The following is a 17,781-nucleotide window of genomic DNA, read 5'->3' as shown; positions in this document are numbered from 1 at the left end:
CCCCCCTTTTTTTTTTTAACCTAGGTTAAAAAAAAAACTTCCAAAGTCAGGTGAAAGGAGCATCATTTAAACTACCTCCTATCTCACCTCCAAAATTCAGTTTCAGGTTTCTGAATTTTGATTCTTTTTCTCTTCTTTGGACAGAACATTTGTTAAGAACATCTTCTACCAGCCGACCATCCTCTTTACCAAGAGTACCTGCTATGGAAAGTGCCAAATCTATATCAGGTAAGCAGGACTCCTTCTGTTTCAGTGCCATTGTACTAAATTAAATGCCTTTATTCTGCCTCTGGGGTTAATGGAATTTTCAGATTCAGTTACTGTCTCAGTGCTATTTTTCCACTTTGAATTACATGTATTTACTTTGAATGTGCTCTTTCAAGTCCTCCAAATAAATGCATGAAGACACTGATCTAACTTCACCTCCCTGATCAAATAGAACCGGGAACAAATTCTCATGCAAAAAGTTGGTGGAGTAGTACAACTAAGATTTGTTAGAAAAAAAATCTCTGGACCTGGGGCCGTTGGCATTTTCTTCATATGGTTTACGCGTTTGGTAGAACTCTGCTTTTGACGAGTTACTGCAGAGCAAGCCAGATTTTTACAGAGTAATATGGGCGTCCCTTTATGACGGTTTTCACTGCTTTTTTAATATATAGGACAGCCAACCCTTGATAATTTGAGGGGTAAATTATTCTGTTTGTGGATCATTTTTGTTTTCATTTGGAAGGACTATCTTTCTACACTTAAAAGAAAGGTTTGGTTGGAAAGGGAGAGGAGGTGAAACTGAAATGTTTCGGTACTGGCAAGAAACTCTGGTAAAAGATGTGGTGGGAAATGAAATTGAAAATACCTGAAACGTAGTTTTCCTATCTGGGATACCCATTTCTTTTGAGTTTTTCCGATTCGCCTCAAGATGTACATGGAGTAAATATGATCCTTGTTGCCGTTTTCTGCCATGGCCTCTACCACACAATCCTGCTAACCTCTCAGTGACACTCCTCTTACCACCCCACTTCAGCTTGCAACTCAACCTTTTACCTCTTCAACTTTTCCTTCTTTCTGGTCTCCACTGCCACAGAAATTTGATCTCTCCCAAAAAACTCAGCGGTTCGCAAAGCACCAGAAGAAAATGATTATTTGGACCTTGAAAAAATCCTTGACATTTTCATAAAAATCATGACTGACCTCAAATTAAAAATATGCTTTTGATTTAGTCAAATTATTGCATTTCCTTCGAACCTGAATTGTGATTTCAGCTATCTCTGCACTTCCCGTTAGTGGGTCTAATCAAACATTGATAATATTCCAATGATGCTCTTGTCACTATTTAATAATAATTAGTAATTATAGTATTTGTTAAGCTCTTACTATGTGCTCAGTACTCTTCTAAGCACTGGGGTAGATACAGGGTAATCAGATTGTCCCCTGTGGGGCTCACACTTTTAATCCCCATTTTACAGATGAGGTAACTGAGACACAGAGAAGTTAAGTGATTTGCCCAAGGCCACCCAGCAGACTAGTGGCAGAGCTGGTATTAGAACCCACGTCCTCTGACTCCCAAACCTGTGCTCTTTCCACTAAGCCACGCTGCTTCTCTGAGTGCCTTATGTAAACTTCGGAGCGTATAATTAAGAAGAGAAGTCCCTGCCCTCAAGGAACTTCCAATCTAATGAGTATAATGCTGTGATCGGTAAATTAAAGGAGAGATGAAAGTAACGTGGGGTTGAGCTAAGAAAGCATAATTGGGAGACAGGTAAATGGAACTGTGAATGTTTTCTCTTTCGCAGATTAGCTTCTTCGGGAGGTTATCTCACCCCAACCCTTGTTGTCATATCCAGCTACCTGGTTTGAAAGTCCAAGTAGAAAGGAGAGATGGGGATGAGGAGGCGGAAGAAAGGAGAATTGGAAAAGTCCCAGTGCTGTAGAGGAGGAGGCAGATTGAGGGAGTCCCCTTGTCAGAGGCTGGAGAGCAAGGGAGAGGGAGAAAAATTGTGGAGGGGGATTGGGAGCTCCCCCGACCTGAAGTGCTGCAGGCCAGAGAGAAATAATTATGGTACTTAAGGGCTTACTATGTGTCAAGCACTGTTCTCTGCCCTGGGGAAGATACAAATTAATCGGTTTGAACACAACCCCTCTCCCACATGGGGCTCACAGTCTAAGTACGAGGAAGTAGGATTTAATCCCTATTTTACAAATGAGGTAACTGAGGCTCTGAGAGTTCAGTGACTTGCCCTAGGTTGCCCAGCCCACGTGTGGCAGAGCCGGATTAGAAGCCACATCGTCTGACTCCCAGGCCCGGGCTCTTTCCACTAGGCCATGCCACTTCTCAGTGTATCAAGAAACCTCAAATGGGGGCCTCCGGGGCCAGGTTGATGAGGGAAAGTTTCTGAATCTATCAGTCATTTGTGGGGAGGCCTAATGGACAGAGGAGAGCGGCAGGGATGATTTGTCTGGATTTATCCAGAAACGTTATGGATTGATCACCCTGCTGGCCATTTTGCTTAATTTTCCCTGCCGGCTTTTTTTATATTATTGTTACTACATAGTGTGCCTGTACCGTCTGATTATCCAAATCCATCATCAATTAATATTTATCAAACATCCGAGCTTTCGTTCTCAATTTGCCTTTTTCTGCTCCGGCAAAGTTACAGGATTGGCAACAGGGCTTTTTGCCTTTGGTAATCCTTTGAAACCATCCTTATCACTCGTCAGCTGTGTGACTGTGGGCAAGTCACTTCACTTCTCTGTGCCTCAGTTCCCTCATCTGTAAAATGGAGATGAAGACTGTGAGCCTCCTGTGGGACAACCTGATGACCCTGTATCTTCCCCAGCGCTTAGAACAGTGCTCTGCACATAGTAAGCGCTTAACAAATGCCAACATTATTATTACCCTTTTCTCCACTCCCAGCCAAACATTTAGAAAATTCCATTACCGACATGTTTTCCCTAAAGACGTATTCTCCAGAAAGCTTGATATTTGCCAACAAATTGCACTGGGAAGGTGACTGCTCTGCTTCTTAAGGCCAGCTTGAAGAATCCCAGCCCCTAGCGTGTCGCTCACTCGAGCTGAATTTCTTTCCAGCTTCAGGCTTGGCAGTTTATTCCCCCACATCGATGCTGTTCCGGCTGGTTCTGAATCCAAAGTTAGAAGGGTATACTCTGCACCCCGGGGCTGCTTGGCTGCTGAAGGGCCTGGGGCAAATACCAACATTATGAGAAGCAGCGTGGCTCAGTGGAAAGAGCACGGGCTTTGGAGTCAAGGGCTCATGAGTTCGAATCCCAGCTCTGCCACTTGTCGGCTGTGTGACTGTGGGCAAGTCACTTCACTTCTCTGCGCCTCAGTTCCCTCATCTGTAAAATGGGGATTAAGACTGTGAGCCCCACGTGGGACAACCTGATTCCCCTATGTCTACCCCAGCGCTTAGAACAGTGCTCAGCACATAGTAAGCGCTTAACAAATACCAACATTATTATTATTAGAGTAAGATCTCGGGGTAAAACGGAGGTGAATCCGAGACCACTTCGACTCTAGCCTTTGGATACCATTTTGGTTTCAGCCGGACTGTACCTCAGGGACAAGTCCATTGTAGTTGACAGCCAAAAACCTCTGTAGTCCACCAGTACTTAAATCCAGGTGTGGAACTGGTGCCCTGCTCTCTCTTCTCCCAGACCCTTGCTTGCCCAGACTTACTCCATGTAGGTAGGGCGCTTACTCTCCTCTCCTTCAGTGCCTTATTTAACGTTCATCTCCTCCAAAAGACCTTCCCTGACTAAACCCTCTTTTCCTTTCCTTCAACTCCTTCTACGTCACCCTTGTCCCCTTAATTCATCCCCCCTCCCATTCCCACAGCACTAATGTCTTTATCTGTCATTTATTCATTTATATTGATGTATGTCTCCTCCTCTAGACTGAAAGCTCATGGTGGTCAGGGAATGTGTCTGCTTATTGTTTTGTTCTAGTCTCCCAAGCGCTCAATAAATCCGACTGACTGATTGATTTATGCTAAGTGAAGGTACCTTAGGATTGGCCCAGAGGGTCAACTGGAGCGGTAGGACTGCAGGACATAGTAAAAAGAGGAGACGGAGGCAAGTACTTGAGCAAAGGAGAGGAAGAGACTGAAAGAGAATGGTGGAGGGGAGGCGGCTTTGGGGAATTGGAGTCATAAGAAAGCGAAGCTGGAGAGAGGAGATACACAGGAGAGGGAGAAATGCTGGTGATAGACGCAAGGAAGGGACAAGTCGGTAGACAGACATGCTAATAGGAAGGGAGAGGGTTGTAACTACGGAACTCTTCATCTTCACCTGTAAAAAAAAAATAGTCATCGGTCCTTGCAATATATTTAGTAATTAGTCCGTCGTATTTTCATCCAAGTGTGAGTGGGCAAGAGAAAGTCACCTGCAGTTGTTTTCATGGACAGAACGTACAAGAGATTCTCTCCTAAACAGAAGTGCGTTCTAGGAAATCCTGAGTAAAGCCTTTTTATTCCACTTATTTCAGTTGCATAGCTAAAGACTGTGAGCCCGTCGATGGGCAGGGATGGTCTCTATCTGTTGCTGAATTGTACATTCCAAGCGCTTAGTTCAGTGCTCTGCACATAGTAAGCGCTCAATAAATACTGCTGAATGAATAAAGGGAATTTTGTATTTACACTCATAAATGAATCCCTAATATTCAAATAAAAAGACTAACTTCATTCATCCACAGTGATAAATATTTTCTTGAATTGCTGTGATAAAAAGATTTAATGTTTTTCCTTTATTTTATATTATCTCTATTTCTGTTGTTAATTTAAAATAACCTCCTCCTCGCGCAGAACTCTCGACATCCTCTTGGATGAGAATGTTCTGTTTTATGCTGTTCTTCGTCACTGTTTACATCATCCAAAAAAAATCAGAGCCTTCCTCTCGTTGAAATGTTTAGCAGAATAAGTAGGGGCTTCTATAGGGCAATTCTTAATTTTAGCCTAATCCTAAACAGTGGCCTAGGGACAAGGGCCATTAATCCAGATGTCCAAAGTAGGAATTAGGTTTGTAATTAGTAATTTGTAATTTCCCATCGGTGATACTTGGGTGGTTTTTTTTAAGCTTATCTACATCCCCATCATAACCGTTTACCACTAATTACAGTGCAAAGTAATCCCAGGGTTATGCAGCTGAATTCTGATTCTTTTCTTTTTTCTTTAATCCCCATTCCTCTTTTGTGGAACGAGAGCATCATGGTAGCTAATGTTTAAGTTGCTCGTGGGTGGTGATTGTTGTTGTTTTTGCTGTTGTTATAACAGATTACACCCCTTATACAATATGAAGACAGTAAATCTGTCTTTAAGTGTTTTTGTTATTATTACCACTTCCATTACTATTACCATTTCCCCCCTTCTTCACCTCCCCTCAGCTAAACCCCCTTTCCCTCTGCTCCTCCCCCTCTCTTCCCCTCCCCACAGCACTGTGCTCATTTGTACATATTTTTATTACCCTATTTTGTTAATGAGATGTCCATCCCCTCGTTTCTATTTATCGTGATTATGTTGTCTTGTTTTTGCTCATCTGTCTCCCCCGATTAGACCGTGAGCCCATCATTGGGCAGGGATTGTCTCTATTTGTTGCCCAATTGTACATTCTAAGCACTTAGTACAGTGCTCTGCACATAGTAAGCGCTCAATAAATACTATTGAATGAATGAATACTAAATTTGGAAATTTACCAATGGGAGTATTTGAGGGTTGCATTGACATTTCTCAACTAATCTTTCATTTAGTTTCATTTCAAAATCAGATAAAATAGAATCTCATTTTCCACCAGAACAAGGGATTTCCCATTTCATTCATTCAGTCAATAGTATTGCTTGAGCGCTTACTATGTGCAGAACCCTGTACTAAGCGCTTGGAATGTACAATTTGGCAGCAGTTAAAGTCTGTTTCGAACAGGCAGGCCCAAACTCAAACGTACCAGCTCTAGGCGACGATGTAAAATCATTTTTCTCTTTGTTTCAGTGTCTCGGCGAAGTAGTGAAGAAATAAAGCGGGATATATCTGCACCTGATGGAGCCTCTCCGGCCTCTCTCATGGCAATGGGAACTACATCGCCACAGCTGTCACTTTCCTCCTCCCCCACCGCATCCGTCACTCCGACGACCCGGAGCCGAATAAGGTCCAAGCTAATTCTCGCTAACAATCCATTAGAAGCAGCGTGGCTCAGTGGAACAGCACGGGCTTGGGAGTCAAAGGACGTGGGTTCTAATTCCGGCCCTTGCCTGCTATGTGACCTTGGGCAAGTCACTTAACTTCTCCGTGCCTCAGTGACCTCATCCGTAAAATGGGGATTAAAAGCGTGAGCCCCACGTGGGACAACCTGATTACCCTGTATCTACCCCAGCGCTTAGAAAACTGCTCTGCACGTAGTAAGCGCTTAATACCAACATTATTATTGTTATTAGATACAGGGGAATCAGGTTGTTCCACGTGAGACTCACAGTCTCATCCCCATTTTCCAGATGAGGGAACTGAGGCCCAGAGAAGTGAAGTGACTTGCCCACAGTCACACAGCTGACAAGGGGCAGAACAGGGATTCGAACCCATGACCTCTGACTCCCAAGCCCGGGCTCTTTCCACCGGGTCACGCTGCTTCTCCTAACGCAATGCCAAACACTCTGCTCAGGCTTGCGAGGTACAGTAGAGTTAGTAGGCATGAACTCTGCCCTCAAGAAGCTCATTACGTTTGTTTCTTGGCCTTTAAAAGTGCATTAATGTTAATGTCCCAAGCGCTTAACAAATGCCGTCATTATTATTATCATTTGGAACACTAAAGCGGATGTACCTTCAGTACCTTCATATAATGGCATGAGTGATGCAGACAGTAATAATAATAATGATGGCATTTGTTAAGCACTTACTACATGCAAAGCACCGTTCTAAGCGCTGGGCAGGATACAAGGTCATCAGGTTGTCCCACGTGGGGCTCACAGTCTTAATCCCCATTTTACAGTTGAGGGAACTGAGGCACAGAGAAGTTAAGCGACTTGCTCAAAGTCACACAGCCGAGGAGCGGCGGAGCTGGGATTTGAACCCATGACCTCTGAGTCCCCAGCCTGGGCTCTTTCCACGGAGCCACGCTGCTTCTCTAGAATAGAGACCGCCCTACCTGATGTAACTAGAAAATTCCATGTGGGTGGGTTTTTAGTGGGTTTTCAATGCCTTGTTTCAGAATACAAATGAAAATACCTTAATGAGTTGACCTATAAGATAGAAATCATGAATCATTTCTCATTGTCTCCATGCAATTCACTTATTTCCTGTGGCACTATTAACAGAACCACATGCCTCTTTGGAATTTAGGAACAGGTTGCTCAGTTCCCTCGAGGTTAGCAGCACTTTATTGCTTAATTTGAAAGGAGAGAATTTTTTTTTCCATGAGTTCTTGGGGCAGTGTCACAGTTCTCGGCTTATCTCCCTTATCTTTTCCAGCGTGCAACACAACAGAAGTTTTATTTACGTCTCCTTTGAAACCAAAGCAGGATTGTGGTAGACAGACATCAGGTCCTCTGACCGAGAAGCAGCATGGCTCAGTGGAAAGAGCCCGGGCTTGGGAGTCAGAGGTCATGGGTTCGAAACCCAGCTTTGCCACTTGTCAGCTGTGTGACTGTGGGCAAGTCACTTCACTTCTCTGGGCCTCAGTTCCCTCATCTCTAAAATGGGGATTAAGACTGTGAGCCTCATGAGGGACAACCTGATTACTCTGTATCTACCCCGGCGCTTAGAACAGTGCTCTGCACATAGTAAGCACTTAACAAATACCAACATCATTATTATTATTATATAAGCCAGTCAGTTCTTCAGAGGCACCAGTCTCACTGCACGGTGCTTGTTCGGTTAAATATGGTTTGGAATGAATTTCTGTGCCTGCATTTCAGTTCTAAAAGGGGATCTGATTCCTCTTTCTCCCACCTACACATGTGAACCCTACCCCGGGCCTTCGTCTGGTCTGATTATCTTGTACCTGCCCAAGCGCTTAGAACAGAGGTTGGCATATAGTAAGTGCTGAACAAATGCCTCAATTATCATCATCATTATTATGATTCTAATACAAAGGCACCACTATTATTCTTTCCTCATAGTACATGCCATTTTCCCCCAAAAGTATGATTCTTTTCCTGGCATACATTTGACGATTGGATGATTAAAGTAAAAAATCAGCATATATCAGATTTTGCCTAAAAAGAAACCTAATCTGCTTTACTGTCCTATATAATCAGTATCAAATAATATTGGTGGAGGATTTAGTTGTGCCTAGACCAAGACATGCAGACCTGCTTCTCTCCTCTGGGCCCCATACGAAGTCTGGGTGATGGAGATCAGACCGTATCAGACCTACTATAAGAACTCCAACGTTGATAGAAATTTGAAGAAGAGGTGAAACACGGCCGTTACTGTTATAGTAGGGGATTCCCCTCAAGACTAACGAGCAGAACTAATGACCTGCTCCCACCTACCAAGTTTCCCTTCCTTTCTAAGATGCATTTTCTGTCCTTATGGGTTATGAAATAATTGAATATTAACCTTTCATGCACCTACCAGGGAAGAAAGGAAGGACCCTCTCTCAGCCCTGGCAAGAGAATACGGTGGATCAAAGAGAAATGCGCTGCTGAAGTGGTGCCAGAAGAAAACAGAAGGATATCAGGTATCTGCATATTTCATGGCTGACTGCAGGTTATGAGAAAAAAACCAAAACACCAATATCCATGGGTCATAGTTTACTCATGACACAGTGAAACTTATATGTACCGTATTCATTCATTCAATAGTATTTATTGAGCGCTTACTATGTGCAGAGCACTGGACTAAGCGCTTGGAATGGACAATTTGGCAACAGAGACAATCCCTGCCCATTGATGGGCTTACAGTCCTTTGAACATATTCTCTCAAGTCCAAACCTAACTAATTTAATTCCTTCAGGAAAGAAAATGTTCACTTTTTTTTAAAAGGTATTTGTTGAACACTTACTATGTGCCAAGCATTGTTCTAAGCACTGGGGTAGATACAAGCTAATCAGGTTGGACACAGTCCCTGTTCCACATGGGGTGCTAGGAGAGAGTAGCTTGAGGCAGCATGGCGTAGTGGCGTAGCAAAGACCTGGGACTCGGAAGGTCCTGGGTTCTGATCCCGGCTCCGCCACTTGTCTGTCGTGTGACCTTGGGCAAATCGCTTCACCTCTCCGGGCCTCAGTTACCTCATCTATAAAATGAAGAATGAGACTGTGAGGCCCACGTGGGGCAGGGACCGTGTACAACCTGATTTGCTTGGATCCACCCCAGCGCTTAGTGCAGTGCTTAGCACATAGTAGGCGCTTAACAAATACCACAATTATTTCGTTCCCATTTTACAGACGAGGGGCCCGAGGCCCAGAGAGGTGAAATGACTGGTCCGAGGTCACACAGCAGACAAGTGGCAGAGCTGGGATTAGAACCCAGGTCCTCTGACGCCCAGGCCCGTGCTCTTTCCACTAGGCCGTGCTGATTCTCTACTTCTGCCGTAACCCAGATTTTTATTAGACCTTTCGGCTTAGAATTGCAAGTAATTAGGGAAGATTTGTTTGAAACACTAGCCTGTTTGGAAACAGCACATTACTGTATTGGAAAAACCATTTGCCCACCTGCGGACAATATCGGAACAGGTAAGTATTACAGCACGCAATTTCCTCAACGTGGAGTTTTGCAAGAACACACCACCGTGCATTTTAGGAGAATTACGATTATTATGCTCAAGGTCTAATTTTAGCTGAGTCTTTTTTCTTTAGCACACCCCCAAATTGCGGTGAGAAAGTCGGATTTTATTGTGGAAGCTTTGTATTGCAATTGTTTACCCATTTTGTGTCTTCAGCTTTAGATGATGCCAATAGAAATAGTAAGGCCGAAGCTATTAATCTCAACAGAGTGTGTACTGCTTTTTTCTTTTAATCCTCTGAAAAACTGAGACTAGACCCAAACCTGGGAAGGATTTTAGGCATCCAGTTTGGATACTGGGGGTGTTTAGTGTGAAAAACTTAAGTTGAAAGCTTCCTTTTGTAGTTTCTTGCTGCTCACAATTTAGAAGGAAGCCGAAGACTGCATAACAGGATGGCTAACCATCTATAGGAAAAGAATTGTTTAGCACAATGGATCGGCGTGCACTTGCAAAGCCAGTCTTCCCCTTCCCTCACATCCTGTGGACATGTCTGTAATAATATCAAACGGTTTGGATTTGTGTCTGTGGCATTCTTCTGGTAGAGGGCGAGATCTTCTTTCCCTTTAAAAGCAGACCGGACACCTGTTCTTTTTTTAGGAAATCCTATGGGTTAAAATAGGAAAGTGACTGAAACTGATTTTAATTTTTTTTTTTTGAGTAAATAAAAGGTGCATTTCACAGGACCCTTCAGGGCGGAAGCAGACTAAGGAGGACCAGAGTCATTTTCTCAGCTAGCCATGTGTTCAGATGAGCCCATCCCCCTGCCCGGGTCGATTTAACAGCTTGGGTTTCGTGTCCCTGGCTGTTTAGCTGCTGGCAATCGCAGAGAAGGAGAGGATTGGGAGATCTCACATGTCTAGTGCAGGGACAGCTCTTACGTGCCTTACAGCATGCGCTCCTCATCTAAGTCCACGTCAGGTCACGGTTACGAGGAACCGGACGAGCCTCATCTCAGAGGAGCTGGCTGATAAATGATGCTAGATTAAGGCAGAGACCCGCATTCTTGTAACTGCGTTAACTGCGGAATTGGGGTTTCAGCTCCCCTTAACGTCTTCCAGTTGATTTTAAAAAAAAGTAAAAATCACCTCTATTTAGTGCAGCTCATAAACAGAAGCAACCCCTCTCAATTGTTTCCTGTCTTTGTAGTTCACTCTGTGACACTTCACTCTCTCTCCTGATAAATTCCCCGTTTTCCCATAGGAGGTTTTGCTAAACCATTTACTATTATAAGTGGAAGCTTGAAATGACGAATTAGCTGATGCAGGTGATGCGATGTTCTGGGTCATTCATCGATGTAGTAAAGGTGAGAAATCTCCCTGCTTAGTGGCAGGAGAATGAATTATGATCACTTAAGGTCCTTTCCAGCTCCGTAATCATGTGATTCTGCCTTTTAGTATTTATAGTAATCTGTACTAGTCTTAATATTTTATTTGCTAAGTTTGGGGAGTGTTTAAAACTAACTCTGTATCCTTAATAATAATAATGTTGGTATTTGTTAAGCGCCTACTACGTGCTGAGCACTGTTCTAAGCGCTGGGGTAGATACAGGGTAATCAGGTTGTCCCTCGTGAGGCTCACAGTCTTAATCCCCATTTTACAGATGAGGTAACTGAGGCACAGAGAAGTGAAGTGACTTGCCCACAGTCACACAGCTGACAAGTGGCAGAGCAAAGATTCGAACCCATGACCTCTAACTCCCAAGCCCGTGCTCTTTCCACTGAGCCACGCTGCTTCTCTACTTCATTACTGTCTGGAGTCACGGTGTGTTCTCATGAATCTTCTCCTTAATAGCAGAAGAACACCGTCACAGTGTGTGATGAGGCCTAGAGCAATGCCGAGGGGATATTGTGTGAGCAGATATTTGGCTGGATTTGTGTGTTCATGCACTTTGTTGGGGACAGGATTCGTGTCCTGGAAGAGGGTGGGTCTTAGTGTGTAGCTGGAGAAGGAGAGTGCTGATGTTTCTGCCTGCCAAGCGATGAAGATCAGTAATCGATATATAAAAGTTCAGAAGTAGGGGTTGGGAAATAAAGTAGGGGTTGGGAAATAACATAGGCTAAAAAAAAATTTTGTGGGACACTAAACTTGAAGTGATTATTTCCTAGGCTGAATAATGAGCCCCATTATATTCTAGAACATCTTAATATATTATTGAACACACTAATGTATTATTGATACTAAAAGGACAATTCAAAAGCAGTTCCAGATGTTGCAGATGAAAAAAGCATTTCCATCAGCGATAGCGTGGTTGAAAAACTGTCGACCACATCTACCACACGAGGTTGTATTACATATTACAGGTGTAGAAAAGTAACATAGAGAGAGATTCATATTTTAGACTCTCCAAAGTCCACAGTTTGTGCATAGGAAAAAAAAATTCGGAAGCCATGGTTTGAACAATCCAGTGTTTAAGCTGTTCATTATAATCTGGAATTGTTATTAGTGATTTCGTGTAATCAGTTCATACTTAAGAATCCAAGATGTGCAAAAAAACAGGTTACTTTAATACATATTGAGCAGATGTTGCTTTGTTAGAAAGCAGACTGTGCTGTCAGTTACCAATTACCATTTGTTATGGCAAACATGAAGGCACATCTAATCTTCTGTCACTCCTATTCCTTTTGCAGTGTTTTATCAGGCTAATTTTGAAACATGGATAATGAAATTGCTTTGAATAAGCTTATAGAACCATGAAACCTGAGGCAGTTCAAATGAGGTTTAAGGAAATTTTGTCTCGAAATTAATGGTGACTTTAATCATTATTTCTGGCTTCTTGCCTAATGTTCATAAAAAAAGTTACCGTCTCTGTTTCTTGTTAGCTAGTTAAACATATGGGGGTGTATTTAATTACCATTAATTGAACTCCAAAGGGACATCTTTTAAGGTTTTTATATGGTATGTTTTCATTTTACTGTTTTAGAATGTGCCTGTTTATAAATTTCACTCCTACTCTCCCTCACATGCATCAAGGAAATCTCGAACCGTAGAAAGTCTTTCTTCAGTTAGAAACTAGAAAGGCAAGTGGTATCCTAAAATGTGACAAAAGAAAAGAGTTTGAAACCTGAATTAGGAAGATTATAGGACTGGATGATAGAGTAAATGAAGACAGTGACTCATCTAATCAGTGCCTGACTCTGCAGAAGGAAATTTTTGCTTTAAACAATCCAGAGGCAGTGTTAAGTGGAAAAAATCCAATTTTATAGGTCTGTGGTGGGGTGTTTTTTTTTCCAAGAGTGAAGGAAAAAGGGTATAAAATAGGCCTGAGAAACATGCCAAATTGATTTGCCAGACTAAAGAGGTTGCTTCAAGGATGAATCAAGTATATAATTTAACAATCTCTGTCTGTCCCGAATTCAATTTTGAAATGTCTTCCAATACCCTGGCAAACTTCCCCAAAACACCTTTTTGTTTCTGTCTCAGAAGTCTGGTGCCGAATAAAGCAGTACTGAATTACCCTAAAAATTAAATGACCTCAGGCAAATTTTGAATCCACTGATATGAAGCCCCCGTTACGAGTTTGGACTCCATTTACAGGTCTGCTTATTTAAAGAGGAGAGTTCATTGTTCCACTCTGGCCGCGATTGGCACCATTGCCTATGAATAGTGAACAATGGAAAGTTGTTACGTCACGGTTAGCATTCCCTTCGGTTAAGGTTGAGTATTCAATTTTAAAAATAGGTCTTGAGCCCCAGTTATTGAACTGAATTAGTACCGTTTGTTCAAGCGTAGAATAATAATAATAATAATAATGTTGGTATTTGTTAAGCGCTTACTATGTGCAGAGCACTGTTCTAAGCGCTGGAGTGGATACAGGGTCATCAGGTTGTCCCACGTGAGGCTCACAGTTAATCCCCATTTTACAGATGAGGTCACTGAGGCACAGAGAAGTGAAGTGACTTGCCCACAGTCACACAGCTGACAAGAGAAGCCGCGATTTTCAGAACGTGACACCAGGCACTCTGGCTGAATTTTGAAACCTTAAGAAATAGAGAGAAGCATTATTATTCAACGTGTGTATGCAAAATAAAGCGGTACCCTCTCTTGTTAAAGATACCAGTGTTGACAGAATATGAGAATATATGAAGGCTGCTGTTCGGTTTACAGCTTACAGCCGTTGCCAGTGTCCTTCAGAGTTGATTCGCCTCTCCACGTCGTATCGGGCCGTTCTCGCTGACTAAAAAGAGCCTCTCGTTCCTAGGAGCTGTCTGTCAAACTGGCCTCTCTTTGTCTTCCAGTATTCTTTAGCTTTAAATCATTCCCTGAGGTTTTGTGATAGCTGGGCCTTATGGAGCTTCCTCTGCCCTCTCGGCTTCTGTTAACTCCGCTCGGCTAGCCGCTTGATAATCGCTCGTATTTATCGAGCACTTATTGTATGCAGTTCACTGTAATAATAATGATTACGGTGTTTGTTAAGCACTTACTATTTGCCAGGCACTGTACGAAGCGCCGGGATGGATGCAAGCAGTGTGGCTCAGTGGAAAGAGCCCGGGCTTGGGAATCAGAGGTCATGGGTTCAAATCCCAGCTCCACTGCTTGCCAGCTGTGTGACTGTGGGCAAGTCACTTCACTTCTCTGTGCCCCAGTTGCCTCATCTATAAAATGGGGATGAAGACTGTGGACCTCACGTGGGACAACCTGATTACCCGGTATCTACCCCAGCTCTTAGAACAGTGTCCTGCACACAGTAAGTGCTTAACAAATGCCAACGTTATTATTATTATACAAGCAAATTGGGTTACACACAGTCCCTGTCCCACGTGGGGCAAAGAGTCTTAATTCCCATTTTGCAGATGAGGTAACCGGCCCAGAGAAGTGAAGTGACCTGCCCAAGGTCACACAGCAGGCAAGTGGCAGAGCCGGGATTAGAACCCATGACCTTCTGACGCCCTGGCCCGTGCTCTAACCGCTATACCTACCGTACTGTTGTATTGGGAGAATACAAGAGTTGGTAGACACTTTCTTGAGTTAGAGTTGAGTTTACAGTGTAGAGGCCTTCCCAGACTGAGCTCTCCGCAGCTAAACCGTCTTCTCCCCGCTTTCCCTCTGCTCCTCCCCCTCTCCCGTCCCCTCCCCTCAGCACTGTACTCGTCCGCTCGACTGGATATATCTTCATTACCCTATTTATTTTGTTAATGAGATGTACATCACCTTGATTCTATTTATTTGCTATTGTTTTAATGAGATGTTCTTCCCCTCGATTCTATCTGTTGCCATCGTTCTCGTCTGTCCGTCTCCCCCGATTAGTCCGTGAGCCCGTCGAAGGGCAGGGACCGTCTCTCTCTGTTACCGATTTGTCCATTGCAAGCGCTTAGTCCGGTGCTCTGCACGTAGTAAGCGCTCAATAAATACTTGCGAATGGAAAAATTTACAGTCTAGATGCCGTGTTGTCATGGCTCCGCCATTGTTTTGAAATATGCAACACTGGATGCTGGAGCAGGCACCATTCTACGTTGACTTACCTTTCAACGTATGTGGGGTTTGTAGGCGGTGCTGGTGAGGAAAATTCTCAAGCGACTAGCTGTGACATTTGTGTCGACCTTAGTTCTCTGAAGTCGAAGAGGTTGGGTGCTTCTGCTCCAGAACTTTGGCTTCTCAGTTCCCTCTGCTCCGTCAGACTCTCAACACTCCCGACGAAGGGTTTTAATTTGAAAAATTTGGCTGAGGGATGCTTATTCCACCGGGAGCAGTGGACCATCAAGAACAGAGCGAGAAACCTGAATGTATTTTAGGCAACTGGTGCCCATCCGGGAATAGCCGAGGGGTGGCCTGGAAATTGGAGCCCACAGATGGAGGCGCGTGGTCCACCTTGGCAGGGAGGGAGGGAGAGACAAAGAGAGCGTGCTAATCTATAAACTCATCTCTAGACTTAAGCTCATTGTGGGCAGGGAATGTGAATGTGTCTGTTTATTGGTGTATTGTACTCCCCCCAGATGCTTAGTGCTTCACAGTAAGCACTCAATAAATATGATTGAATGTCTCTCCTCCACTCTCACCTTCTCTCCTCTCTATCCTTCTCCCTCTTTCCCTTCCCCTTCTCTCTCTTCCTCCCTCTCCCCTTCCTTCTACACCTCTCTCCCCCTCCCCCACTTTTAATAATAATAATAATAATAATAATGTTGGTATTTGTTAAGCGCTTACTATGTGCAGAGCACTGTTCTAAGCGCTGGGGTAGATACAGGGTGATCGGGTTGTCCCACGTGAGGCTCACAGTCTTAATCCCCATTTTACAGATGAGGTAACTGAGGCCCAGAGAAGTTAAGTGACTTGCCCACAGTCACACAGCTGACAAGTGGCAGAGCTGGGATTCGAACTCTTGACCTCTGACTCCCAAGCCCATGCTCTTGCCACTTTTTACCCCCCCAACCCAAACCCAGGTGGTAGAGCACAGACCTAGGTACCAGAGGACCTGGGTTCTAATTCTGACTCCACCACTTTCCTGCTCTGAGACCTTTGGCAAGCCACTTACCTTCTCTGTACCTCATTTACCTCATCTGCTAAACGGGGCTTAAGACTGTGAGTCCCTTGTGGGACATGGACCGCCTCCAACCTGATAAGCTTCTTTCTAGCCCAGTGCTTAGTAGACTGCCATAAAAATCATGTGGTGACTGGAGTGGGCCTCTCTTCCAAGCATAGTGGATAGAGCATGGGCCTGGAGTCAGAAGGTCATGAGTTCTAATCCCAGCTCTATCACATGTCTGCTATGTGACCCTGGGCAGGTCACTTCACTTCTACGTGCCTCCCTCGGTTACCACATACGTAAAATGGGGATTGAGACTGTGAGCCCTTCATGGGACGGGGACCGTGTTCAGTGCCCAAACCGATTTGCTTGTATCCACCCCAGCGCTTAGTACAGTGCCCTCTTTTCCCTCTGCTCCTCCCCCTCTCCCTTCCCCTCCCCTCAGCACTGGGCTCATTTGTATATATTTTTATTACCCTATTTATTTTGTTAATGAGGTGTACACCCCCTTGATTCTATTTATCGTGATTAAGTCGTCTTGTTTTTGTCCGTCTGTCTCCCCCGATTAGACTGTGAGCCCGTCGATGGGCAGGGATGGTCTCTATCTGTTGCCGAAGTGTACATTCCAAGCGCTTAGTACGGTGCTGTGCACTTAGTAAGTGCTCAGTAAATTCTACTGAATGAATAGTAAGTGCTTAACAAATACCACACTTATTACTCACCCTCTGTTTCACTCTCTGTTCCTTGTCTCTCTTTCCTCGGTGGTACTATCCCCCCCACCCCCGCACCGGTTCTGTTTCTGGCTGTGGTTTCTGTGGTTCTTTGGATGCCTCTCTAATTTTCCCTCTGGGACTCTGTTGCTGAGAGTTCTGGCTCCGGTAGTTCCCCGAGTTCATCTCTGGGCTCCTGGTGTCTCATCTCAGAAGGGTCAGAGTGGGACTATATTTTTCTGTCTTGCTGTTTCCCATCCCCCGTGGGTCCCCGTTCGCAAGACAAAAAGGCGGCGTCTATAATACACATAGCTGTGGTTGTATATGAAAAACGACCTGGAACGACGCTCCCGGAAAGAAAGCGTTCGTCCTGTTCCAACAGGTCAAGCAGGTTAAAGTTAATGGTGTGCCAATTTTAGGTAAGAACTGCGTTCTTTGAAATACGGCCGGTTTGGCCAGAATACATGTTTTGACCGCACATTTGGCTGCAACGTGGTTAGGGGATTAGGGATCGTTTGCCCGCCACTGCACGTATGCTCGGATGCCGGATGCCCTGGCGCCAGAAGACATGGCTTGTGCCTGTGTATGTGGTGCCAGGCACCTCCAGTGCTGCAGGTTTCCGACCTGCGGGATCGTAGGCCAATTAGACGTACTATTTTCACCCTTCTTTCCGCCTCTTTTGTTTTGGAAGTCATGGGTACGCGGGTGCATTCGTAGATGGGCATTTGAAACTCCTATTTTTCCAGGCTGGAAGATGCAGGCTCTTCTTGGCTCTCTTCCAGCCCCAAAGGCTGAGTAGGGAAGGGGCTAGACCAGATAATGATGCCGCTTGGAGCAAGTCCACCAGGCTCACCCCTGAATGCTTGCCATCGATCCCGGACCCATTCTGAGTTTTA

At 44.3% G+C, this 17,781-nt stretch overlaps 1 protein-coding gene across 1 annotated transcript in view; it reads left to right on the top strand.

Moving 5' to 3' along the window:
• Positions 1-17,781, top strand: part of SPECC1L (sperm antigen with calponin homology and coiled-coil domains 1 like) — a 126,627-nt gene that overhangs the window by 90,770 nt on the left and 18,076 nt on the right. Inside the window, exons 11-13 of the mRNA XM_029054169.2 lie at positions 145-228; positions 5,994-6,150; positions 8,574-8,676. Of these exons, the coding sequence (XP_028910002.1) occupies positions 145-228; positions 5,994-6,150; positions 8,574-8,676 (344 nt within the window). The remainder of the gene's footprint in view (positions 1-144; positions 229-5,993; positions 6,151-8,573; positions 8,677-17,781) is intronic.

The sequence above is a fragment of the Ornithorhynchus anatinus genome, chromosome 2 (assembly GCF_004115215.2).
Source record: "Ornithorhynchus anatinus isolate Pmale09 chromosome 2, mOrnAna1.pri.v4, whole genome shotgun sequence".
Classification (NCBI taxonomy): Eukaryota; Metazoa; Chordata; class Mammalia; order Monotremata; family Ornithorhynchidae; genus Ornithorhynchus; species Ornithorhynchus anatinus.
This window is presented reverse-complemented; position numbering and strand designations above follow the sequence as displayed.